Source organism: Notolepis coatsorum (genome assembly GCF_963971535.1).
Source record: "Notolepis coatsorum genome assembly, chromosome: 15".
NCBI lineage: Eukaryota > Metazoa > Chordata > Actinopteri > Aulopiformes > Paralepididae > Notolepis > Notolepis coatsorum.
In genome coordinates, this window is record NC_140179.1 from 26,539,178 (window position 1) to 26,566,501 (window position 27,324).

Sequence of the window (27,324 nt, forward strand, 5' to 3'; positions counted from 1 at the left end):
AGAGCCAGAACTGTTCAACTCCTCTGGAGCCACAGCCAGCAGAGAAGCCGGTTTACTTTAGCTTTTAAACCAGCTGCAGCCTGAGAACTGGAGTGTGAGGGGATGTAACACTAAAGATGGCGGCAATGACAAAGAATTGCTGCAAAATAAACATACATCTGTTGTTTTAATAAAAAAAAAAAAAAAAAATTATACTTATAACAATTCGATAATTATCGATATCGAGAAATAAAATAAAATTATCATATCGTTATCGTGATATGATTTTTTTCCATATCGCCCAGCCCTAGCACATAGTAGTATAGACATAGTACATAGTAGAGATAGTAGTATAGACATACTAGTATAGACATATAGATAGTAGTATAGACATAGTAGTATAGACAATAGTAGATAGTAGTATAGACATAGTAGCATAGCACATAGTAGATAGTAGTATAGGCATAGTAGCATAGTACGTAGTAGATAGAAGTATAGACATAGTAGCATAGTAGATAGTATAGACATAGTAGCATTGGAGAAGTTTGTTACAACTGAAATAAAATTAGTCGTCATTACAGAGGGAATTAAGTACAGAAAAAAAGGTACCGTTGGGTAACGATTCCGAATCCCAGGATCTCGTATTGTTATCGGTATCTGTTCAAATGTGATGTGAACAGTACCCAACCCTACTTTGAACTAGTGAGGGACCGCTAACAGAATGAAGAAACTCTGCCTTGAAAAGCTATCAATTTAACACTTTCTCTGCCAAGGACGCCTAAACTCGTCATTCCCCGCCATGCTAATTCTGCCAATGACGCCGTAACACGTCATTGAAATCAATATTTCAAAAATCTGTGATCGCAATCATATTTCTCCCCCGGAGACTTGAGATCTACTGTTGATCCCCTCTCAACTCTCCAACGGTTCAAGAGCGCCATCTGGTGGCCGATCGCCCAAACCGGAAACCGGAAACGGAAGCTGGTGCTCATTCCAATTCGGTCCGATCACTCGCTAATAGTCCCGGGACTCGAGCTAGACACAATGGATAGCAATCCGTTACCAATAACTCGATAAACAACATGATTTGGACGTATATACTATTATACAACCTGGAGATGGATCGCATATTTCAACATCCCATAATAGGAATATTTTTGCTCCACGCTCATCGCCCAACGCTACGAGGAAGCTACAGTGAGTTTCAGGGTTTTTCGATACAAACTGCTCTAATGATCATATCACCCACACTAGATGAATCATCTTAACGTTGGCCACGGAATTATAAACGACCCCCCCCCCCCCCATCTGGTCAAAATCAGATGATAAGTAGTAACTTCTAGAAGCACGTGCATTTGAAAATTTTTTATCTCGCGCAGATCGCTATCAAACTGTATACAATCATCAATATAATGCATTTAGGGCTATAAATCACGTTCTGCAGAAAGCTGCAGAAAACGATAAAAACATACTTATACTTTAGACCGTATTTTAGTATGTATATGTCAATGAAAAAGTATAACGTTGCTACACCCTGAACAATAGATACTTGATGTTGAATGGGCCATAGTAATGTCAATTTAGCAATACAATTTAAAAAGTTATAGCCCTGCAAAGAAGGGGAACTTCTCCATAGACAAATAGAGCTGGCAGAGGATGGTATAATGATGTACATAAGCCTGGCGAAGAAAGTGTTAAAAGCTGGTCTTGTTCTGAATCAGAACAAGAAAAGTATTAAATTGTTCCGCCTAGGGATGCCCCGATCACGTTTTTTTGCCACCGATACCGATCACCGATCGTCTATGAGCCATATCGGCCGATACCGATCGTTTTTATAATTTTTTTTTCATTTTTTTTTAAATATAGATATTTTTTAAATAAAATATATATATTATATAATTATACTTGTAGTTGTATTATCTGCGAGACATCGCCACCACGCAACAAGTCAAAATGCTCGCTATCTGCAAACAGCTCCACTGTCTGTGTGTATACTCTGCTTTGGTCAAATCACATTCAGCATTGCCATCTTCGCAGTGTTGTTATGAAGCATGATAGCTAATTAGCCAATGTTCAGCTGCAAAAACGAATAATGTCAATTATGTTATAAGACATTGATATCAGGAGCTATCTGTAGCTACTGCTATCCGGCTAGATGACGTTAGAGCGGTTAGACAATGCATCATGTATTAAAATAAAGTGAACTATTTAGTTTACTGGGTCATTTCGTTAAAACCGTGAGCTAACGTTAGCTACCTAGCTAACAGAGGTCTCATGCTGGCCGATCGATCGGCACGGGGCATCCCTATCATTCTTACACTGAAATGCGCATTTGTTGATATCAGGAGCAATTAGTAGCTAGCCAGTTAGACAATGCGCTGCAGCAGCAGCAGCTGTGTGCTTGAGAGAGAAGTCAGCGAGTGAGATCTCCGCTGAGAATTGGATCATGTTTTTCTATCGGTTTTCACGATCTGCGAAAATAAAGCATTATCGGAATTCACCAATCTCATATTTATACTGAATATCGGCCGATACCGATCGCGGGGCATCACTAGTTCCGCCTATTGCAATGTTCGACGACCCCGTCAAGATAGTGTTTCTATTAGTTGTCCAGGGTTCCCACAGACATTGCAAATTGAAATTCAATTACTTTTTTGACGACAGATTTGATTAAAACAGAACAAGAAAAATGTAGATTTCTTGATTCAGAACAATTTGATCATGGATGAACAAAACATTCAATGCGAATGGTTGATTTAAATTTCAAGGACTTTTTAAGCACCTTGTTAAAAATGGGCTATTTTCAAGGAATTCCAGGCCTTGACTTTATTTTTTTTAATCAAGCACGTTAAGGACCTTGTGCGAACCCTGGTTGTCATCGATTCATTCAATATTTTAGGGACATTTTAAAAAGGGATGGGTGGAGATCTGGGAAATAACCAGCGCAGTACCAGAGACAGGCCGTGTCTGAAACCACAACCACCTCAGTATCCCCGGTTGAGTTGTATATTGTGTGAACAGCACAGTGCGCTGACGATGTTTAAAGTGGTGTAGTGCGTAGGCTGCTTTAGCTCTCACGAGCCACCAGGACACCCAAGTTCTTATTTCTTACAGAAACTGTACCTGTGTGTTTTCTTGGGCTCACAGTAGTCCGTCTCGATTTCCTCATTGTTAGGCAAAGCAGTCCACTGCTGCCCCTCCTTCAGCTCCCATCTGTAGGGCAAGCTGCAATGGGCTTTGAAGCATCTGGCTGAGACCACCAACATCAACATACAGGGGTGTAATGGTACACAAATTCGTAAAGAAGCATTTCGGTACGGGACCTTCGGTTCAGTACGCGCTGTGTACCAAACAAATGCAACGTTACTTTAACCGCTAACATGCAGAACTTTTTTTGTGTGCAGAATTGTATTCAAAACTCCAAGTCGCCCCCCCCCCCCCCCTACCAAAATATAACTTGCGCAGAGGGCCGGATGTTGTTCGTTCAGCCCACGCACACCACTGACAGATACTGTCATTTAGCATAGCCTAGTAGTAATAGTATGTGCCGTCTATGGGGAAAATGCCTTTCTGGGCCAGAGGGGATTAGCCTGCCTTCTAGGCTTTGGCCAGCAGGGTGGAGCAGCGTGCTGGCTGACTCACTGCATGGGGGCTGGTTTACTCACCATCACCGTGTTTACAGTGGCCCTTGATGTAGTACAAGCATATCTCCGTTTTATCTAAAAAGAAGAAAAAAAGATAAAAAATATTAATTATAAATACTTTTTAAAAAAGAATTGCAACTAGCCATTCATGGTATTCTATCACAGAAATATTGATCTGCAAACATTTGGATTAGATTCAAATGTATTGTCATTATACAGCACAAGTACAATGCAATGTACAATGTATAAAGAGTAAAGAGAATATGGTAGTAGTCATACTGACCAGCAGCATAACTAAGAGTAGTGAAGGGATATGTACAGATCTAGATATAGTATCTACAAATATGTAAAAAGGATAATAAACCATATATATAAGAATACATGAATTAATTAATACAAAATATAAAAGAAAATAATATATACACTAATACAGCATTATTGTACATGCTATTATACTGACTTATATGCAGCTGAATAAGCAGGTATAGAAGGATTATAATATGCAGGTATATTCAGACAGATATGGGTACATAATATATGCAGTAAATATAAAAATATATATACGTACATGCTATCATACAGAGTTATGTGGGTAGACTATAGGTAGTTGTGATTATTATTATTACAATGTAGAGCAGTTGTAGACAGTGAAAGCAATAGGTACTGTAGGTATAAATTGAGTATAGGTAACAGAGTTCAGAGCTTGTACAGTATGGGTAACAGAGCCTAGGGTATAGGCAATGGAGTCAGAGTTCAGAGTTTATATGGTACTACTGGTTGATTGGAATCAAATAAAAAGGTGATGATCATTAAATGACAACTGTGGCCAAGAGCTGTGGCATTGCGCCATAATGGTTGGCATGGAACATCATGGGAATACCTCTGCCACCCTCTGAGCTGTTCAGTGGCCTCTGTCTTCCGCTAGGGCCGTGGTCAGACTCATCGCTGACGGCGTTGTGCACAGCGCCACTGCTGGTTCGCCGCGGTTGGCGGTCGTGGTTCTGGCCGGGGCGGTCGTGGTCTCTGAGGAACATCTTGTTTGTGTAAACAGACTTCATGGAGCCCATGAGGTGGTTGGGCAGCCCACTGTCCTGAAGGAGTTTGAGCGGCTGGGGCTCGTTGAAGTCGTGTGCCCTGGGACAGTCGCAGGTGCCCCTCGGGTTGGAATCACAGATGTGGAGTCGCCTGCAGTCATCGCCTGTCTGGCACCTGCCATGCGGGCCGCAGCCATTGTTGTAGTCAAAACATACCTAGCAGAGTCAAGTTTAGAGGTTAAAACAGTGGTTCTATCCCCTATCTGACATCCATGTTCCATAACGCCCCCCCCCCCCCCCCCGACATACATCCATGTACCATAGCGGCCCCCCATCTGACGCCCATGTTCCATAATGCCCACCCCCCCTATCTGACTTCCATGTTCCATAACGCCATGCCCCCCCCCCCCCCCCCCCATCTGACGTCCATGTTTCATTCATAACACCCCCCTATCTGACATCCATGTTTCATAACACCCCCCTATCTGACGTCCATGTTCCATAACACCCTGGAACGCCGTCTGACAGAGAGGCTGTTTCTTCGTTTTTTTTTTTTTTACGAAAATAATTGGTTACACCTTGAATATTGTTTATTAAATATTTGTATGTTTACTTAATGCAACCTGAGGGTACATTTCCATTGTTTGTAATGCTTAATTGAGCAACATTTTCTAAAGTAAAAGAAAACCCATAATTTTCTAAATCCGTTTTAGTGCTTTTGGTTGTACATTATTGTGACAAGTTTGACAACCCCATCCCTCACCTACAGGTTAGCTAAGAGATATACCTTTGTATGTAGGGATGGGAATTGATAGGATTTTATCGATACGATTCCATTATCGATTCTGCTTATCGATTCGATTCTTTATCGATACCCTTATCGATACCTGATCAATTTATAATTTACATAAATAAATTGGAAATGCAACAGAACTACATTTACATTTACATTTAGTCATTTAGCTGACGCTTTTATCCAAAGCGACTTACAAGTTCTGTACGACAAGCCATCAGGAAGGGCACAACTCTATCAGCTGAGCAACAATGTTCATCAAAGTGTTGAGTGCTACAGTGTAGGTTAGTTTATTAGGACAAGTGCATGACAGTACGGTTAGTTAGGGTTAGATACATATTTTTTTATTCAGATAATGGTTGAAGAAGTGCGTCTTTAGTCGACGGCGAAAGATTGGACGTGATTCGGCTGTCCTAACTGGGGTGGGTAGTTCATTCCACCATTGTGGGGCAAGGACTGAGAATAGGCGACTTCTCTTTGATGACCCTCCCGGAGCTTGGATAGGAGTAGGTCTGAGGCGGCCAGAAGATGCAGAGCGTAGGGGTCTAAGCTGGTTAGAATAACAACATGCAACTTGACATTTCTGATTGTCATTTATTGTTGAGCCCCCATGTCAGAAAAATACAAAAACTGTAAAAAATAAAACATTAACTATAGCCTACACTTAAATAAAATAATGTATTTGAGATTCTCTTAAAATGTAATTATTTTTTTATTCTTAAACTAATTTAATCTATTGAATAACAGGTCGTTATTCCTCCGACTTCTGTCTCACACACACACACACACACACACACAGACACAGACACAGCTCCCTCCCCGGGCCCCTGTCCTATAAGGTATTGGCTTGTGTTGCTACACGGACACATTTGTATGTTGCACCACCATGGTACTTCCTGGCTTACAGTGTAGACTTGTAAACAAACACTGCGGCTCTTATTATATGTGAACTAAAGAGTACAAGGTTTACACAACAGCCCCCACCTGCTGTTTTATTGTATTTGTACCTGTACTATCCGCTGTCAGCTGTTTATCTCTCTTTGTGAGCTTGATTAAATAGCGTTAGCTCACGTTAGATAGCGTTAGCTCCGCGGCTAATTTTAGCTCACCCTGACCTAAATCAATGACTAGGTTCTAAAGCATTCAAGTAGTTTTCACTGCACATAGAAGTAGCCAAACAGCGGGAGCATTTCGGGAGCATATTACCAAAATCCAGGCAATTATTTCGAGCCCTTAAGGAATCAAATAAGTCTGCCATGGCTACATGCTAACGCTAACGTTGTTTTGAAAACCTGGCAGCGATAAGGGAATCGAAAGTCACGGGAGGCACACGGTTCGAGGCATCGGCCAATTAGGAACCGGTTCCCAACGGGAACCGGTTTTCGATTCCCATCCCTATTTGTATGTGCTGCTAAACCTGTCGGTCATTCACAGCCTGGCATCAGGTGTGTCAAGAGGTACAGTATGTACAGTATGTACAGTATGAGAACTAACTTGTCAGGTCGTATAGGTGAGATTGTGCTGAAAGAAATTCTACCAAATCTACAACGGTAAACCATTTTTAAATGACAAATATAAAGTCAAAGTCAAAAGTAGGCAAAAACATCCAAAATAGGCCAAGACTCCTGAGGTGTAATTACTTTACTTAACACTTTGAGTGCCAGCAACGAGATTTCTCATTAGTTCATGCCGACCGTTGAGTGCCAAAGACGAGAGATCTTGTTTTTTTATTTATTATTATTAGCGATTTCCATTCATATTTCATCAATCTAGCCTCACGTTACCACTGCAAACGCTCTCTGAGCTCCATTGGGAAAATACCGCCCCCTATCGTCTCTCCCTGTGGTACTGCACCCCTTTGGATTAGACTGAATGAAACGCATGGGGGGAAAAAATCCTGCTTCCACATTTGACTTCTCAGGCATGTAACTCGAGCCGATCGGATTCATTGTGGACCATCAGAACAGCGTGGAATCTGTGTTTCGACCACCCAGCGTTGGATCAATAAACGCGATCGATATTTGGAATGGCGATCAGGAATTGGAATAATCTTTTTGGAGAACATCTGATCTGAGGTAAGGAATCTATTTGACCAGTCTTAGGATAATCAGAGCTTTTTTCACAGAGATATCAACGTGTGCCCTATGTGTGTGTGTGCGCATGCTGATCAGGAAATGGATACTCAATTTTTCAGCCCGCTTCTATAGCGTGCATAAGTACACATATACTATCGATAATCTAGCGTTTATTTGAAAACGATTCATAAATAGGCCGAAAAATGACAGTTTTTTGTGTATTCCAGAATATTCCAGTAAAGGGCGTTTATCACAGAATCTTTATATTTTCCTGAAACTTTCAAAAAACTAGAGTTTTTCAAAATGGTATAAAACGGAAATGAACCGTTTTGACAATGTTGACTGCAAACAAGTCATTGATAAGCGACGGCCATATTATACACATAGCCATAATTTAAGATGTAAGTTTATACATGCGCAAATATGAGAGCTCTATCATTGAAGTGGGCTTTGGCATTCAACTGGGTTCCGGGGCACCGGACCCGTGGCACGGAAAGTGTTAAGAGGTAAAGTGCCAGGCAGCACAGCAAAACAACTGTATTTGGTGTCTGGTCACCTTTTGTCCCTTGTTTGTAAGTATAAGTCAGTGTATGGTACCAATACTGGACACTCATATAATTTATCATGCTGCTGTAAATAATGTGTACACAGTATTAAATGCTATAGTCCATGTATAGTCAAGTCTCACACTACACTGAGGTTCAACTGCCCTTTACCATGTCAAGTCAAGTGTTCCTTTATTAATATGCTTGAGGAAATTCAAGTGTCATAGCGGACTACTAGCGGGGGGGGCGGACTACAGTAATAATAGAATAATAATAATAATAATAATGATAACGGTAGTAGTAGTGAACAGTAGTTAGTGGCAGGATTCAACCAGACTGTAGTAGTAGTGATATACATGGTCCAAACCGTAGTAACACACTGCACCACAGTCTGTGCGCAGTGTTTGTTATTAACACTTTGAATGCCATCCACGAGTCCTCGTGTTTACCCCCCGCGGGTTGAATGCCCACTCACGAGAATATTCTTTTTTTTTTATAATTTTTTTTATTAGCGATCTGAAATCATATTGCATCAAGTGTCCCTACCGTTGGAGATCCAGGCACCCCCGGCACTCAGATGTGAAAAAAGCGCCCCCTATCGTCTCCCAGATGGTAAATCACCCTTTTGGATTGGACTCAATGAAAATGGGGAAAAAAAACTGCACTCCACATTTTACTTCTCACTCATGTAACCGGGGTCTACCAGAGTTCACTCTGGAGCCTCGGAGCTGCGGAGAATATGTGTTTTACTGTATACACCAGTGTTTCTCAAAGTGGGGGGCGCGCCTTGAGATTTTTTTTTTTTTTTTTTTTTTTTATTACAGAAAATTATCACTAAAGTGCTATCTGTTGCAGCTGCACTGTTCTCCATGAAAATACCATATTTGGATAAGTTTGACCATTTCTCAAAATCTGAAAATCATTATTTAAAGGGGCTATGCACTGCTATTCCTAGCACTATTTGGGCAACTTTACACAATTCCTGTTAGTCTATTGAAGACATTTGTAATTTTTTTTTCAAAAAAATTCATTGTTTTATATTTCTAATCAAGTACTCGAAACCATCATTTTTCAGCCTCAAGAAATCAGGCTGTTATGGCCTGGCTCCGCCCATAAGCACTTTGAGTGACAGTCAGACCACAGTCTGCACTGGTAGAGGGAGGGAGGGAGGGGGGGGAAGAGAGAGAGAGTTCAGTTCAGTTCAGAGTTTTTATTTGCCACATGGAATAATACAATCATAGTTTCTTCATTAAAAAATCATAAATAGTCAATCCATGGACAAAAGGAGCAGGAAGAAGAATAAATCTTATAGTTATATAGTTACCTGCCCCTTATTCCTAAACTAACATGTATTTTCTTAATGGTCGGCGTATAACCTTATTTACACAAATAATCATTTATACCATGAGAGAGAGAGAGAGAGAGAGAGAGAGAGAGAGAGAGAGAGAGAGAGAGAGAGAGAGAGAGAAGCCCCTCCCTCTCTCTTCCTTTTTTTCTTTCTATCACTCTCCCGTTCGGAGGTGTGTGTCGCGCGGACCTCCGTGCGGCAGGTCCCCCCCCCCCCCCCCCCCCAAGTGCCCCCTCTCTCCCTCCCTCCTTCTCTCCTTTCTCTCCCACTCGGCTCTCGCTGATGAGACGGGGCAACTTTTTTCTTTTCTTTCTTTCAATCTCCCGTGTGGCGCGCGGCCGGCAGGTACCCCCCCCCCCCCACCCCCCCCCCCCAAGTGCCCCCTCTCTCTCCCTCCCTCCCTCTCTCTTCCTTTCTCTCGGCTCCCTCTCGGCTCTCTCTTCCTCTCGGCCGCCTCTCGGCTCTCTCTTCCTCTCGGCCCCGCAGCCCCACTCGCTGTCTAGTCTAGGTAGAATGGGGGCGGGCATTAGCTCCAACCACAGAGCCAATCGCATCACTGTGTCTATCCACAGCGCCCAGTGACGTGACTCGGGACTTCAAATCAAAATGACCCGATTTACTAGAGGCACAGAGGGGCTGGGCTGAAACGGAGAAATTCGCCAATATGGTATTTAGACCCTAAAACACATTGATACGAACTCCTATTACTATAATACAATGCTAGAGACTGAAAAATGACATTTATAATGCATGGGACCTTTAATAAAACACAGAAAAGGATCACCAAGTTACTCTGGATAAAGAAAAACTTTACAGACAACATTGAGACAAAGCTTCCTGACACATCTCCATCCAAACTCTTGGGAAGAACTCATTGAAATCTCATCTGATACCACCTGGAGAGCTAGTTTCAGAGTGTGGCGCTGAGTACCAAGTATCTCATGATGCAGCAGTTAAGATGTTGATACCATTCAGCACCACATATCTGTGTGAAGCTGGCTTTTCATCCATGACAGCTCTGAAAACAAAATATAGGGCCAAGTTGAGCCTTGAGGATGACATGCGTGTTGCCTTGTCAAAGACTGACAGCAATAAAGACTGTTTGCTTATTTCCTATGTTCGCTTTGTAAATTCCCAGTCACTGAGTGAAGATCTGCTGTTTTGCAAATATGTCAAAAACAGCGACAGCTGATGAGCTCTTCAAAATTATTGACAGTTACCTGACAGAACATGGACTGAAATGGGAGAACTGTGTGGGCTTTTACTCTGACGGTGCGCAGGCCATGGCAGGGAAAAGGAGGGGGCTATAGGCGCTCATCAAGGGGGTCTCGCCAAACGTGCAATGGACGCACTGTAAATTCACAGAGAGGCGCCAGAGTCAAGACAGCTTAGCCCTGAGCTGAATGAGGTTGACAGAAGTTATAAACGTGGTAAATTTCATCAAAACCCGAGCCCTGAAAGCGCGCCTGTTCTCTGCGCTGTGTGAGGAGATGGGAGCTGACCATTCTGCAGTGCTGTTTCACAGCGAGGCAAGGTGGCTATCGCGAGGGAAGGTGTTGCCAATTTGAAAGGTCACGATATTGTTATTTCAATAAATTTAAACATGGCCCATTTCATGACTATTTTGTTGGGGCGGGGGAGGGGGGGGGGGGGGGGGGGGCCCAAGATATTTCGGTCCGCCAAAGGGGGGCCTGACAGAAAAAGTTTGAGAAGCACTGGTATACACGATGGATCAATCAAATGAGTGTTTTTTTCTAATGGCGATCGGGAATTGGAATAAACCATTTGGATACCATCTGATCTCAGGTAAGGAATCTATGTTATCAGTATTAGGATAATCAGACTCGTTTTTACAGAGATATAAGCTTTTATGTGATTATGGTGATAGGCTGTTTGACTCTGCTCGCGGTCAGGAAATAGGAGACTCGATTTTCGGCTCGCCGCAAGAGCGTGCATGCGTACACACATATACTATCGATCATCTAGCGTTTATTTGAAAACGATTCATAAATAGGCCGAACAATGACAACGTTCTAGAATATTCCAGTAAAAGGCGATTATCATAGAATGTGTTGTTTTTTCCGTGAAATCAAGTGATTTTCAAAATGCTAGAAAACAGAAATGAAGCCATAAAAAAACAATCTGCCATGCCAATGTTGACTGGAAAATGAGTCTTTGATAAGCGACGGGCAGATTAGACACATAGCCATAATTGAAATAGATTAGGCGATAGATTAGGCGATAGATTAGGCGATATTAACGTTAACATTGGAGTGGATGTGGGCATTCAAGGGGGTAAAAGGAAAACACGGCTGGCTCCCAAAGTGTTAAGAGTCGGACAGTCCTAGGCGGTTAGGTGGCCGAGCGGAGATTGCGTTCGTCACCAGCCCCGGAGCTGAGCTGGATTTGCCTGTTCGAATCCAGCTCACAGCTCCGGGGTTGTCACCAGCTTGGCTGGCCGTCTGCACTGATACAATTGGCTGTATCAGAGGGTGGGAGAAGCTGGCGGGGTGGGTCCGGGTCGTTGTAAACAGCTACTCCTACAGTTCGGTCGGGGCGCCTGCTAAGCGCGGATTGGACGTGAGGGGGATAGTGTGGTCCTCCCACACGCTACGCCCTCTCAATGAGAATCCGCGCTGCCAGGTGAAAAGAAGCGGTGATTGGCTGGACGTGTGTCGGAGGAAGCACGTGGTAGCCTCCACTCTCCCAGATGATCTGACTGTGGGGGGTAAGTGCGCAGCGATCAGGAAGGGACTGGGAATTGGCATACGACTAACATTGGGATGGGAGAAAATCAGAGGAAAATGGAGGGGGAAAAAGACCAAAAAAAAAAATAAAAAAAAAAAAAGAGTCGGACAGTCCTAACAGTTCTCAAGTTCACCAGTCGTTAGCTCTCCAGCAATTGGCAGCAAGCCGTGCCCACGGTTGTGGTGCCCGATTCTACTCCTGGCCAAGGCGGTTGTGTTTCAGTGCTGTGAAGATGAGTCGTGTACAATACACTAATGTCACCAAGACAAAATGTGATTTTGAGGGGGTCACCAAAAGATGGACATCATCTTGTTTATAATTAATTTATATAATAAGTATTCTAAGTACAAATCAAGTTATTAATCAAGTTAAATAGTCTCAATTTGGAGAAAACAAATCATTATTTGGTGTCAACATTCTTGTCTATGCTTGACCACATAATAGGGGGGGGGTCATGAAAAGGTGAACCCCAACAATAAAATACAATTAAATAGGTGGAGACCCATTAGTTCTACAACATACTCACAGGGGGTAGGAGTGAGGTGTCACTCTGGAGAAGCAGTGTACACAGTTCCATTCTGTCCAGCTCCTGTAAGCCATGTCGCCCCAGGATCTTGGTATTATGTTCGGTCTTCAGTAGGGTTGGGTATCGTTTGGATTTGACCGATTCCGATTCCGATTCCGATTCTCCTTATCGATTCCTGTTCTAAACGATTCTCGATTCCGATTCTTTGAGGTGCAGGTCAAAACAGGTCACAGCTTATTTCGCAGGAGAACATTTATTTGAAAAATCCTTTTTTTCCATATTATATATTGTAAAATATATATATATTTTACATACACTGTAAACTGAAAAGGCACACGTGTACATGAAACTCTTATAACATTGCAAGTTGGCAGCAGTCTAAAAACAAAGAGCTGCAGCCCAGGTGGGTGTTGAGATATGAAACAAAATAAAACAGTCATGTGACAAATTAAATAAAGAGCAGGGAGGCGTCTCCAGCCTTGGCATGTGCCAGCTTGGTTTGCCTCTTGTCATAGTCCACCATACAGTATGTGTGTATGTGTATTTGTGTGTTTGTATGTGTGTGCTCCCCTCTCTCCCCCTGCTCCCCTCTCCCCCTGCTCCCGTCTCTCCCCCTGCTCCAGTCTCTCAAACTTCAATAACTGTAACTGTAAAACTGAAAAGGCACATATGTACATGAAACTCCTAACTTAATAAACTGAAACCTGCTGAAATAACATTGCAAGTTGGCAGCAGTCAGTCTAAAAAACAAAGAGCTGCCGGGCCGTCTCTCAAACTTAAATAACTGTAACTGTAAACTGAAAAGGCACATATGTACATGAAACTCTTAACTTAATAAATGAAGTAACGTAAGTAAGATGTGGTTGACCTCACTAAGCTGAGAGATTAGATTAGATTTTTCAACCTGGTACCAAGATGGGATCAATGTGTTAGCTAAATAGTCCCTTGTAGGGGGGGTGTACTTTGGATTAATTGAATGGATCATAGCCCTGCAAACACAAAAACAAACATAAGATATACAGTACACAGAAACACCCTGTAACCTCTGTGTCACTCTTATTTGCATTCAACTCACAAGTTCGCTTGGGTCATTCATTCATCTCATCTATTGACTTGCATCACACAAATGCATTTTTATATATGTATGGCTGTTCTCACTTCTCAGCCTCACTAAGACTTGCTAGTCAGTGACAGACAGTGATAAGACAACGTGAATGTATCTATATTTACATGAAGGAGAGGGAGGGATAGAGAGAGAAATATAGAGAGAGAGGGAGGGAGGGAGCGAGAGACATAACGATTAACGTGCCAAAGACAAATCTGTCAATTGTAGTGACTACAGTATTGGTTCGTGTTCATCTTCTGACTATGTTGTGTAGTGGGAGGGAACTAATGATCTGGCACCGCGGCCAGAGGGGACATCTATTGCGGTTGCACTGGCTGTTATTCATTCATTACTGTGCTGGCGATTCATGTGCTTGTGTTCTTGTTTACTGACGTGGCTTTGTACATTAAACAAACATTACGTTACCTCCGTTTATTCCTATTTCCTCCGGGCACTACACAATACAGTTAAACCTGAACTGTTACTGTAACGTTAGGTCAGGGGTAGATAACTGTTAGTAGCTACCCTACCATGCTAAGTTAGTTAGCTTAACGTTATTCTTATTGCTTACCGAAATGTGGGCGATTCAACGTCTGAAAAGGGATGCAGCCTTTTCACCACATAAGCAGTTACTCTCTGTGGCACTCTGCAACTCGCTCCTTCGACAGCTTTCCCCTTGCTGCCAAAGTGAATGGGGTGTCGCGTTGCGGTTGAAGAAACTACCCAGCTGGCTGGTAGCAGCAGCAGCAGCAGCCGCTCCAGGCTGGCTGACGTTAGAATGAGCATCACGCTGCGAGCGTTCAACAACTATGAACAGATTTGACACCGTTTTAGCAATTGGTAGTCTATAACTTTATCTATAACTGCATCCTCCTTTGTTGGAAATACGTTTGTCACAGGTGTTGCACTGTGCCAACCCGTCCTTTATTAACGTGAAATGAAGCCAAGCTTTCGAACGGAGTTTCCTCTGTTCCATGTTTTGTTTTGCGACTACTCCAAGAGGATGTTCTTCTTCATTGGTGTTTTTTTTTTACTAGCGGAGCACGGGAGGAGTAATTACAACCCCCAGAAAACAAACTAGTGCGGGCATTTAGGATGGAATCGAAAAAAATAATCGAAATGCAAACATGTTACTTCCGGTTCCAGAACCGGAGGTTAGGAACCGGTTCTTTTTAGAACCGGTTCTCGGTGCCCAACCCTAGTCTTCAGGTCATGAGAGAAAAAGCACCCTCTTCTAAAAATAGATTTCGAATAGTGTGCATCAGCTATGTAACGTTATATTACTAAACAAAAAAAGTTACTGTTTTCAATAACAACAGGCCTGAGTGACATCCCAATATAGAGTACATACAGACAGACAGACACTTTTTAGACTATTTTTTGTATCACAAACAGTAGCCTACTGTATTTGTAAATCTGGTCATAAATATATAGATGTAGCAGTACTGTCTATCTGTATGTCATGTATGTCATATGTTATGATGAATTGAAAATGGGGGACCCTGATGTAAACAAGACGAAAGTCTTTCTCTGGTCTGCATCCCCTTAATATGCAATATGTTAATAAAGTTTTCAATCAATCCGTTAGCTATTATGACAAAATAAATGGCATGATGATGATATAAAGACAGTTGCCTGATTGATTGATTGATTGAAAACTTTATTAACAGATTGCAGAATGGGTACAATACAGTACAGCTCAATACACACAATTGTTAAGGGGGTGCAGACCAGAGAAAGACTTTTGTCTTGTTTACATCAGGGTCCCCCATTTTCAATTCATCAGGACATATATGACATACATGACATACAGATATAGACTAGGCAGAATTTCAGAAAATGTGCTTGTATAAAGTGCTGAAGGCATTTCGTGTTTATTTTACGTACACAACATTTCTAGGGGTATTACGGGGTGCTGAATCCAAATCTGCTGTATACCAAGCTCAAAAATTTCAAACAAGGCCTGAAAATTGAGAAATCCAACATGGCCGCCAGGACCAGGCCCTCTCTCCACAAAAACAGGTGCTAAACCCACATTTCTTATTCTACTGACATGAAACTTTGCACAGAACATCTGCACCTATGGAGGAAGAAGGTAGGAATATAGCTGTGGTGCAACCATGAGAGTAACAGGGTGTTTTTGACTGTCTAACTGTAATCTTTGTATAGGCGAGGATACAAAAATGACATTTCTTCAGTGTTTGCAGGTATACTGCAGCAATTTGGTAATAACTATACAGTGTGGGACACCAGCATTGGAATCCCCCAAGTCTTAGCTTTCTTCAGGTACCAAGTTTATGCAAGTAGCTCTTATAAATCTGGATATATAAGCAATTTAATGTAAGCATGCTGTTTAAGGCGAATTTTCAAAAAATAAATGGTGGGGCTTAATGAGTTAAGTGTGACTACACAAGGTACAAACCTGAATTAAATGTGCTTTTGTAAGTTTTCTTACATGGGGGATCCGATGCCATATTCAGATTTATATCTCATTATGATATAGATAGTGAAAAAATAATTGTAACTATGAATAATTTCTCAGCTATTGTTATTATTTCCAAAAAAATTTGCTGTGATGGAACCTTTGCATCCCCACTATCAGAATGGCTGCTCTGCTATGGGACAGATAACAGCTGTTACCTAGGTAAAGTCATGGCTATTGTTTTGATGTGATAATTTGACATTTTATGTTGTTAAGTGATTGTAGTGTCTGATGTGTAAATAATTGTAGCTTTTTATCATATTTAGATCTCAGAAAGAAGCCTAGCCTTACACTTCTCACAGAAGAGGCTGAGGCTGGCTGGCTTTACCTGTTAGCTGCTAACATTAGTCAGCAAGTTTTTAGCTGGGATTAGCTAGTCACTAGCTAATGTTACTGTGATCTCACAAGGCCAGTAAGGCTGTCCCCGAACCCTGTTTTTGGGATTCGAACTTCGTCAGGGTTTTTCAAACAAATGTTTGAACCTTCGTTTTTAATAATAATAAAAAAAAAATAAAGGAAAAAAACATTTTCTTTTTTTTCTTCTTTTTTTTAATATGTTCGGACGTTCGAACATTCGGGCTCAGCCTTAGAGGCCAGACTACGACAGGCTAACGTTTCTGTCTTAATGAGCAAGCTAAATCAATACATATGTCTTACAGTTTGCATTCTTATCCTAAGATTGTTCAAATCTTCTTATAGGTTTGAATTAGTCAATTGGTGACTGAAACCATGGCTGAAGCGACAGAAAGTGTAGTGTCAATGGAGCTGCAGTTGTGCATCATCTGTCAGAAAGACAAAAAGCAAAAGCTCATGGAAGTTAGTAAGGATGGCCTCCAGTCAGCAAACACTATCAGAGAACTCCGGTCAAAATTACATAATGACAATTTTCGAGATGCAACTAGTCGACTTACAGAGATATTTCAAGGAGACTTGCCTCACCATTTCTTATGGCATAGGGATTGCCGAGCGCCATACATGGATAAAGGTAAAATTGAAAGGTTGAAGGCTGGATCGAAGAAAATTGCCAAAGAAATGCCATGTGCATTCACAGCAACTATGCAAAATGTTAGGCTACGCAGCAAAATCCCTCCAATGGATTGGAAGCAATGTATCTTTTGCCAAGAAGTTCGTAAAGAAGCACTACATGACATACAAGATTTGAGAGTCAGTAGCAGAATACTACAAGCAGCATGTATGACTCATTCTTAATAGTGCGACTAGCTTGTGTAAATGATCTTACTGCTGCAGAAGGGAGCTATCACCAGACTTGCAAGACCAAGTTCGAACGTAGGACCAAACGCCTGGAAGAAATGTCACTAACGAGCACAGACATGCCATTGGAGTGGCTTTGCCAAGAACTTGAACAATCAGCAAAGCAAGAGGATATTCTGGATCTTGTACATGTGTGGGACCGGTACTATACACTCGCTAATGAGGCTCAACTGGATATACCATCTAGATTTCTGAGCAGAAGGAACACATTCAAGGAACAAATAGCTGATCGTCTTGAGGGCATATACGACTTTGTTGTACTGCATGATCAGCCCCGAAATGAACCTCGTACTGTCTTGGTTCCATCCAAATACCGGTATATTCCAGTATCAGCAATGGTGAAAAACGACTCTGCAGACATTGAGAGAGTCATTCCTACATTCCAACATGAGGATCAAGATATGTTCCTAAACATGGTGCATGTAGCATTGCCGATCCGAAGGGACATGCTCTCTCATCCCAAACAAGAAGGGATAGACATCAGTGAAAACAGAGCAATAGACAGCATACCCAACAGCCTTTACATGTTCCTCAACTTGTTACTAGGTGGTCAGCACCTTCTGGAGGATGACAATATTGATGATGATAAGAACACAGCCAAACGACAGCTTAGAGTCCGCAGCATTGCACAGGATCTTATGTACACAGCCAGTGGAGACAAGTTCCTCACTCCGAAGCACATAGGACTGGCCAGTACCCTTCATCAAGCCACACGTTTGAAGGAGTTGGTAAACATGTTTCACCAGGCAGGTCATGTTATGAGTTACCGTGAGGTACTCAAACTTGATACTGCATTGGCTAAGAAGACCTTGGAGACCATGGATGATGACGGTGCTGTTGTTCCACTAAATCTAGTAAGGGGGCGCTTTGTTCATTTCTCAACAGACAATGTCGACATCAACGAGTACACTCTGGATGGAAAAGGGACATTCCATGCCACTCAAGTGGCTGCCTGGCAACGTGGTCCTCCTGTAGGTGATCTCCTGGAAGGGATTTATCTTCATTCCAAGTCAGAAACCCTCAACATCCCCCAGGCAATGACTGATATCATACCTGCACCAAAAAGAGGAATCACAGAGCGCCCATTCAGTGGTGTAATAGCAGCAGACTGTTTCACACAGTCATCTGAGCAATGTCCCGCAGCACAGAAAGCACAAGCTACTGATATGGCTTTCCACATGTCCAGGACATCTCAGAAACCAATGCCTTCCTGGACATTGTTCAATGAAAAGGCAAGCACAGTCAACCCAGAGAAAACTACAGTAGGGTACCTACTAGTGCACTGCAACCTTGCCCAGGCCCGACGGGGCCCGGCCCGGCGGGTTCGGGCTGGGTAGGGCTTTTTTTTTAATAAATAATTCGGGCTCGGCCGGGCCCGGGCACCGCAGTTTTTTTTATTTTATTTTTATTTTTTTCATATAACTAGTGTTATATGATAACCTTCGTTTTAAGATTCGCTTTCTCTTTTGCGCCAGAGAAACATTTGGATGTAATTACTGCAGCGCGCAGAGAGAACTCAGGGGACAAGTTCAACTCGATTGGTTGTGTTGGAATAATAACCAGTTGGCGAACGTTTTAATTTGTTCTTGGGATGTATGTAGCCGGTTTTGTTAACGGTGTTCAACGCGTTGCTGACGTCTGGTGAGTGATGTTTACTATTTGCTGGGTCGCGACTGCTACTTGTTTTGTTGTGATTTTCATTACGTTGCTCTGCTCGAAATCTGATTTCTGTTTTCTGTTTGTTTGTTTGACTGAGTAGGCTATTGTGTGTCGTGTGTGTGTGTGTGTGCGTGTGTCAAAGAAGATTCTATAGCCTTCAATACGTTTTACGAGGCTGATGTGTGACAGTGTGAGTCAGTCTATATAAGCGAGCACTGGGAGAGACGGCATTGCGAAACAGGCTATGTAAATGCTTCTTAGTTTTGTTTATTTATTACGTTCATATAAAACCGTGTTTCGAATATTTAAAACAAATACAAAATGTTTTATATTTTAATAATAATAATAATAATAATAATAATAATAATAATAATAATAATAATAATTTTTTTCAGGTTTTCACGCGGGCTAGGGCTTAAAATATTATTTACAGTCGGGCTTATTTTCGGGCAGGGCCTGAAGTTCAAGGGCTCGGGCAGGGCTCAGGCTTTATTTCAAGGCCCTTGCAGACCACTAGTACCTACCTATCATCCAGGCTCCTGCATCGGAACTCTATACACTGAACACAGTCGTCAAGCGAGTGCTCCATGTCGCCAAATCAATGGAACAACAACATGTCATTCTCACAGTGGACGAGGCACTTTATCCGAAGTTATTGGAACTGAAGTGGTCAGTAGAAGAATACAAGGATGTGCTTATCCCTTGCCTCGGAGGCCTTCACATTTCCATGAACTTCCTGGGTGTGATCGGACAACACATGGCTGATTCTGGCCTGAGCGAGCTATGGGTCAAGTGTGATCTTCTGGGAGCAAATGCTGCTCAGCATGTCATGGCAGGAAAGGGGTATGCACGTGCCATGAGGACCCACAAACTTACCCTGCAGGCTCTTTGGCAGCTACTACTCCCACAGCTTTATGCATATCTGGATGGAGTTGATGTCACCCTGAGAGCTGAGCTCACAGATCTCTGCCAATCAACAGTTGCTGATGACATCGCACAGATGGTCGACTTACTTTCTACAGACAGATTCCAGCAGCCCATGAAGGAGTTTGCTGCATTGCTTGTAGTTGATGACCTGAACGCTGCATTCTGGTGGGACTACATGACTATGGTCAGCATCCTACTCTACTTTACACGAGCACAACGTGATGGATTGTGGGATCTCCACCTGTATGCTTTCAAACGTATGCTGCCCTTCTTCTTCAGGTACAATCATATCAACTACGCCCGGTGGGGTACTGTGTACCTGGCTGAGATGTCTGCTCTCCCACCAGAAATCCTCCTCGAGTTTCAGAGAGGCAACTTCGTTGTAAAACGCAGTGATCGACACTTCAATCAGGTTTCAGCGGATCAAAGTACAGAGTGGCTCAATGCTACAGGAAAAAAGAGTGGAGGCTTGGTAGGAATCACCAGAATAGAAACATCCCTCAGGAGATGGACACTGTCATATAATCTGAGAACAGTCATAGCTTCTCAGACAACAACAATGCTGAGACTGACAACAGACGAGGAAGACGATGTGTACACACACACCGAGTGCATAAAGAGTAGAATGGAGAGAGACGACACTGATGAAAGCAGACTCTGTGTGTCATTGAAAGAGCACGGAGTGTTTCAAGATGGGGGTGACACACTGAGAAACATAATCAACAAGGACGTAGTCACACCGGAGATTCAAGAATCCCTACTTGGCGCAGAACACCTTGGACAGGCACAACTGAACATGTTTGTGGACAAACGTTTGTGTGAACCTCCAGATAGTGACCAGCACCTGAACCTGAAATCACCCATTCGAAAGAACAAAGCCAAGACATTTGCCTCTTTGTATGAAGTTGTGCAACTTTCTAAGAACAAGCAAAACACCATCAAAGTGGACAGGCAGATTCTACAAAGGCTCATCACAGCTTACAGAGCAGGTCGTAAGGTAGACCTTGACAATATTCTCCAGCATGAGCTCATGCCCATCCCGCCATCTCTGGCCACAACTAACGGGAGTCTACATTCCACCAACAAGTCTGTGTTAGCAAATATACTGACGAAACAAGTTAAAATCCCTGCAGATCTTACCCTTCAGGGACCCAGCTGCCTGGTCATTGATGGCCAAGCTCTGGTAATGGCACTCGGAAAGCCACCTGACACTACAACATTTGGTGACTATGCTAACAAGTTCACTGACACCGTGTTGAAGATGGGAGCAAAATACCAGAGGGTAGATGTCGTCTTTGACAGATACCATGACCAATCCATCAAAACAGGCACAAGGGTGAAACGCAAACAGCGCCACAGACCAGTACGTCGTGAAATCAAAAACAAGTCTGTTCCACTTCCTGCCGATTGGTCGAGCTTCATGGCCCTTGAAGACAACAAATCAGATCTCGCTCAACTACTCTCAAACCACCTGATAGAGCACAGCCCGGATGATGAACCTGTAGTTGTAGTATCAGGGGGGTTTGCTGAAGCGACAACCGTCAAGTCAACAGATCCAGATCTTGAAGTCTCCTCTCTGTGCTGACCATGAGGAAGCTGATACACGACTGATTTTACACTGCATCCAGGCTCCAATGGAAACAATCATTGTGTCAGCGCGTGACACAGATGTGCTGCTTCTACTCTTGGCTCACTATGACAGGATCCGATGTACGCATCTCTACATGAAAGCTGGGACATCAAAGGATCCAAAATATTTTCCAGTACATGACATTAGAAAGCTACTATCTGATGATCAACTGGACACAATCCTTGCCTTCCATGCCCTCACCGGATGTGACAGTGTGTCCCAGTTCAGTGGTCATGGAAAGAAAAAAGCCTGGCAGGTGTTCGAGCACCATCACACTGATCTTGCTGGCCTTGGGAAGGGCCCTTTCACAGAAGATCTTGTGACATCAACAGGGAGATTCATCTGCAAGATCTATGGTGTGCCTGAGATGGATACGTGCAACAAAGCAAGAGTCAAGTTATTCTGCAAAGGCCGTCCACAAGAGACTCTGCCACCAACCTCGGATGCAGTGAAGTTCCACATCATGCGCTCACACTATTGTTTTGTTTTGTTTGTTTGTTTATTAACACAGTTAAACAGAAGTAAAAACAATACATAATAAGTTATAACGATTGTGAAGGAGAAGTTAGAAGCCTAGAGGCTTATCAAGAACGTCCCCCGTTTTATAAAATCAAACATACAAAAATATGCATATTATAAAATACCAGAATACATTAAAAGATTCGTGTTAATACAAACATACATACACACAGTACATACATGGATATACTGTGTACATAATAATATATAACAACCCACCCACCTGCCTATAAACCTACCCACCCACATAACCAAATGCATACCTACATGTATGACCTGTTATCTATCTACTACTTTTGGATGAGAATTTCTTTGTAGTTTGCTTTAAAAATAAGCAGAGATGGAGATGTCCTCAGTGCTCACACTATCAAGCAAGCATCTGGAACCAAGCTCACCTGCCACACCCTGATCTTCCTCCTGTTGATGAAATGGGGTGGACTGGATACACAAGGAAGGACAGCTAGTGCCACAGCTACTCTCTCTGCCACCCATGCCTAAAGCCTGCAGGGAGTTCACTTCATGTGGGTGTACCAAGGAGTGCCTCAGCCAACGCTGCAGCTGCAGGTATGTATGAAAGATTAGCTGATAGTGATCAATGTTATTAGATTGTAAAACTATGATGTGGTAGAGCATATCCACCTGCAAGACTGTATACTCTAGACTGTTTGTTGTTAACAGAATTGTGAACATATGCCTATAACAGAGAGAAAAAAAGGAATGAAGGAACAGAATAAATCACTGTAAGGACAATTGTATCATGTGTTCGAATATACTTGTACGAGAGATGGCTATAATCTTTCAATTCTCTTCTACTCTATTCTATTCAGGAAGAGTCACATGGCATGTATCAAAGCATGCAATTGTAAGAAAGTCAACACCTGCCGGAACACTGAGGAAGAGTGTGAATAAGCTGTCACTGTAAGGATTACTGTAACAAGTATTCAAACGAACATTCACTTATATTGATATGGTAAAATAATTTTTATTTTATTCTATTCTATTCAGGAAAAGTGGCATTGGATGAATCATGCAACTGCAAGACACCTGCCTGAATACGATTGATGACTGACAATAAATTACTGTACATAAGCTACTGTACGAATATTAAGGACTATATAATTTGCATAAATGGCATGTTCAAGTTCAAGTTCTTTAATAGTTGTCATACAGAAGTACAGAATACTTTCATACAAAATGCTTCTTACTGTTACGCTCCAGAGACTGTGCTAGACAAGGTAGTATCAAATAACATAATAACATAATATAGCATGAATTTAGAAGAAGAATGAGGTCACAGTTGTTCGGTATAGACATATGTACAATGTTCTGAGTTACCATATAATATACAATACACAATACTATGCAGTGTACTAATGTACAGTACTATCTAGTGCAAAGCAGAAATGGGATGAGGTACAATTTTAGGTACAATTTACAGTAAGGTGTACGAGTTGTAGTGCAATCCTTCATCCATAAATATAAAGTGTGGGGAGTGGGTGCTACAGTGTGTTTGTTTAAAGTGGGTGTGTGCTATAAAGTGTGTGTAGTGGGTGCTACAGTGTGTTTGTTTAAAGTGAGTGTGTGCGTGTGGATGTGTGTGCTATGTGTGTTTGGTGGTTGTTGTTGTGTAGTGTTCATTCATTGTTCGTTTAGCAGCCTGATGGCCTGGGGATAGAAGCTACTTCTGAGTCTTTCTGTGCTCGCCTTGAGACTCCTGTGTCGCTTGCCTGACGGCAGCAGTTCAAAGAGGCAGTTGTTCGGGTGGCTCGAGTCCTTAATAATTCTCTTAGCCTTCCCCTTGCAACGCTTGTTGTAAATGTTCTGGAGAGTGGGGAGCCCCCCTCCAATTGTGCGTTCGGCTGAACGTGTCACTCTTTGTAGTCTGCTTTGGTCTTTTGCAGTGCTATTCCCAAACCAGGAGGTGATGTTGCCGGTCAAGATGCTCTCTATTGTACATGTTGATTAAAATAATGCAAGAGAAAAGAGTTTGATGAATAAATCCATGGCCTGGGATCATCCTGCTTTTCCTTCTTATTTGGTTGATGAGTTATGCATCAATAACGACCACCGTTTCTGCTATAAATATGAGTTTCAAGCAACATTTTCACAACTGATCTAAAATCAGGATATGATTTTAAATTCCTCATGTATGCAAACATATAAAAACACATTTCATTCATGTTTCTACCTTGTTTAGTCAAAAAGATATGCACTTAAATAGATTTCAGACTGGCGCTGGTGGCCATGTTGGGTTTCTCAAATTTGAGGCCTTATTTGAAAATGTTGAGCCTGGTATACAGCAGAGATATAAATCTGAATATGGCATTGGATCCCCCATGTAAGAAAACTTACAAAAGCACATTTAATTCAGGTTTGTACCTTGTGTAGTCACACTTAACTCATTAAGCCCCACCATTTATTTTTTGAAAATTCACCTAAAACAGCATGCTTACATTAAAATGCTTATATATCCAGATTTATAAGAGCTACTTGCATAAACTTGGTACCTGAAGAAAGCTAAGACTTGGGGGATTCCAATGCTGGTGTCCCACACTGTATAGTTATTACCAAATTGCTGCAGTATTCCTGCAAACACTGAAGAAATGTCATTTTTGTATCCTCGCCTATACAAAGATTACAGTTAGACAGTCAAAACACCGTGTTACTCTCATGGTTGCACCACAGCTATATTCCTACCTTCTTCCTCCATAGGTGCAGATGTTCTGTGCAAAGTTTCATGTCAGTAGAATAAGAAATGTGGGTTTAGCACCTGTTTTTGTGGAGAGAGGGCCTGGTGCTGGCGGCCATGTTGGATTTCTCAATTTTGAGGCCTTGTTTGACATTTTTGAGCTTGGTATACAGCAGATTTGGATTCAGCACCCCTTAATACCCCTAGAAATGTTGTGTACCTAAAATAAACACGAAATGCCTTCAGGGTTATGATTATCTGAAAATTGACCCTGTCTAATAGTCAGTACTGCTACATCTATACATTTATGACATACCAGATTTGCAAATACAGTACTGTTTGTGATACAGAAGGAGTCAAGAAAAGGGAGTATATACATTTGACGTAGAAACTGTACATTGGAGGAGGTTGGGTGGGGGGGGTTGGGTACATTGGGATATTGACAACCATACTGGGTAATTTACATTGGAGGTGGTTGGGGGGGGGGGCACACTGTATAAACAAGTAAAACTGTACATTGAGGGGGGGGAGGAGACACTGTACAAACAAACTAAATTGTACATTGGACTATTGACTATTGACAATTGACTATTGCCTAACTTACCTTCCTCGAGCGAATTGGCAATTTCCAAACAAGAACCGTTTACAAAGATGTAGATTCCCGCAGCCATGACAATCTTTCGACCTGCACAGTCGAAGGTTCGTCTTGGCTACAGCCTTCTGCCCCCCGTAGCAATCCACGAGGACAAACTTGTCTCGATTCGCAATGATATCTCTTATCGAAGCACAAGAGACGTTGGCCGTCAATTGGTCTATATCAATTGATCCATGATTCGCACAAATTATTTTGGTTATCTCGGGCTCCATATTTTTGCTTTTGTTAGTCGATCTTGTTGTGTCCAGACGGAAGAGTTTGGCAGTTTGCTTTGCTTTAGTTTCTGACTAAAGGAAACCGAAACTTACGGTGCGACCAACCGCTATGCTGCAGCTGACTGTCCACCTGGAGGCGTCTCTCTCGGGAGAGTGATTTTCCCCCCGTAACCTATGTTTGCGAAGACGCTCTCTGATTGGCTAGCCGCGTATAGCGAAGACCTTCTCTGATTGGTTTAGCGCCTAAGGGTCTCTTCCGCATATTCAACAACAATTGTATTGTTCCCTAACCCTAACCTTAACCCTAACCCTAACCCTTACTCTAACCCTAACCCACTTCGAAAGAGGGCCAAAGCATAACCACTTTGAAGCAGAGAATATATATGTACAAGGCAGAAGAGACCCTTCGGCGCTAAACCAATCAGAGAGGGTCTTCGCTGTACGCGGCTAGCCAATCAAAGAGCGTCTTCGCAAACATAGGCTACGGGAAGAAATCACACCACTGCACTTCCGCGTTGCACGGAGTTCGTGAGGGGGAAGGAGGGGCTCTAATCAACATGAATTCACGCGCTACCTTGCTCCCCCCTCCCCCGCTTTCTCCCATGAGCTAAAAATACCGGAAGTGTTGCGGTGGTCACTCTGACGTCACGAGAATGAATGAATGAATGAATGAATGAAGAGTTTGCCGCCGCCATCTTGGTATTGGGGCAACAAACGTATTTCTACGATCAAATGTATGCGTTGAGCTCCGTTTTTATTACATGTTTTATCACATTCTTGTTCATTTCATAACCTTTCCATATAATTTGTTTTGCATTTCACTATTTCGAAAGCCTTTCTGGTGATTCTAAGAGCATGTACTTGAGCCGTACTGTATTGTACCCATTCTGCAATCTGTTAAATACAGTTTTCATTCATTCATGTTTCTCCCCCGAGCCAGACATGCACTTAGACAGAAAGTTAAACAGACAGGAAGTTGACTTCGAGAATACCACTTATTATTATTTTGTGTCGTTGTTGTTGTTGTTTAATGGCAGCTTGTATCCTTTGATCTATCCCCAGGTTTCAAGTTCAAGTTTGTTTATTATTCGTCACATATAAAATACATGTACTTCTCTCCCCTCTACCTGGAGGGGAGAGAACAGATGGTAGAGGTAAACGGTACTCTATCCCCCCCCCCCTCACAGTGAGCTGTGGTGTTCCACAAGGAAGCATACTAGGACCGCTACTCTTCCTAATTTATGCAAATGACATGTCGACAGCCTGTGACTGCAACTTGTTCCTGTTTGCGGATGACTCAGCCCTGCTGGTCTCTGACAAGAACAAGTTGCAGGTTGAAAAAACCCTCAGCTCTGAACTAGGCAAAATCTGCATATGGCTCGCTGATAACAAACTATCATTACACATGGGCAAAACAGAGTCCATTCTCTTCGGTTCAAATAACAAACTCAGCAAGACCGACGGCTTCTCAGTTGCAGT

At 42.4% G+C, this 27,324-nt stretch overlaps 1 protein-coding gene across 1 annotated transcript in view; it reads right to left on the reverse strand.

The window, feature by feature from the left end:
- LOC311241984 (protein mono-ADP-ribosyltransferase PARP12-like) overlaps positions 1–19,799 on the reverse strand; it is a gene marked incomplete at its 5' end in the record, with an annotated part of 36,264 nt that extends 16,465 nt beyond the window's left edge. Inside the window, 4 exons of the mRNA XM_084330938.1 lie at positions 3,103–3,229; positions 3,645–3,698; positions 4,504–4,832; positions 19,735–19,799. Of these exons, the coding sequence (XP_084187064.1) occupies positions 3,103–3,229; positions 3,645–3,698; positions 4,504–4,832; positions 19,735–19,799 (575 nt within the window). The remainder of the gene's footprint in view (positions 1–3,102; positions 3,230–3,644; positions 3,699–4,503; positions 4,833–19,734) is intronic.
- Positions 19,800–27,324: the final 7,525 nt, after the last annotated feature.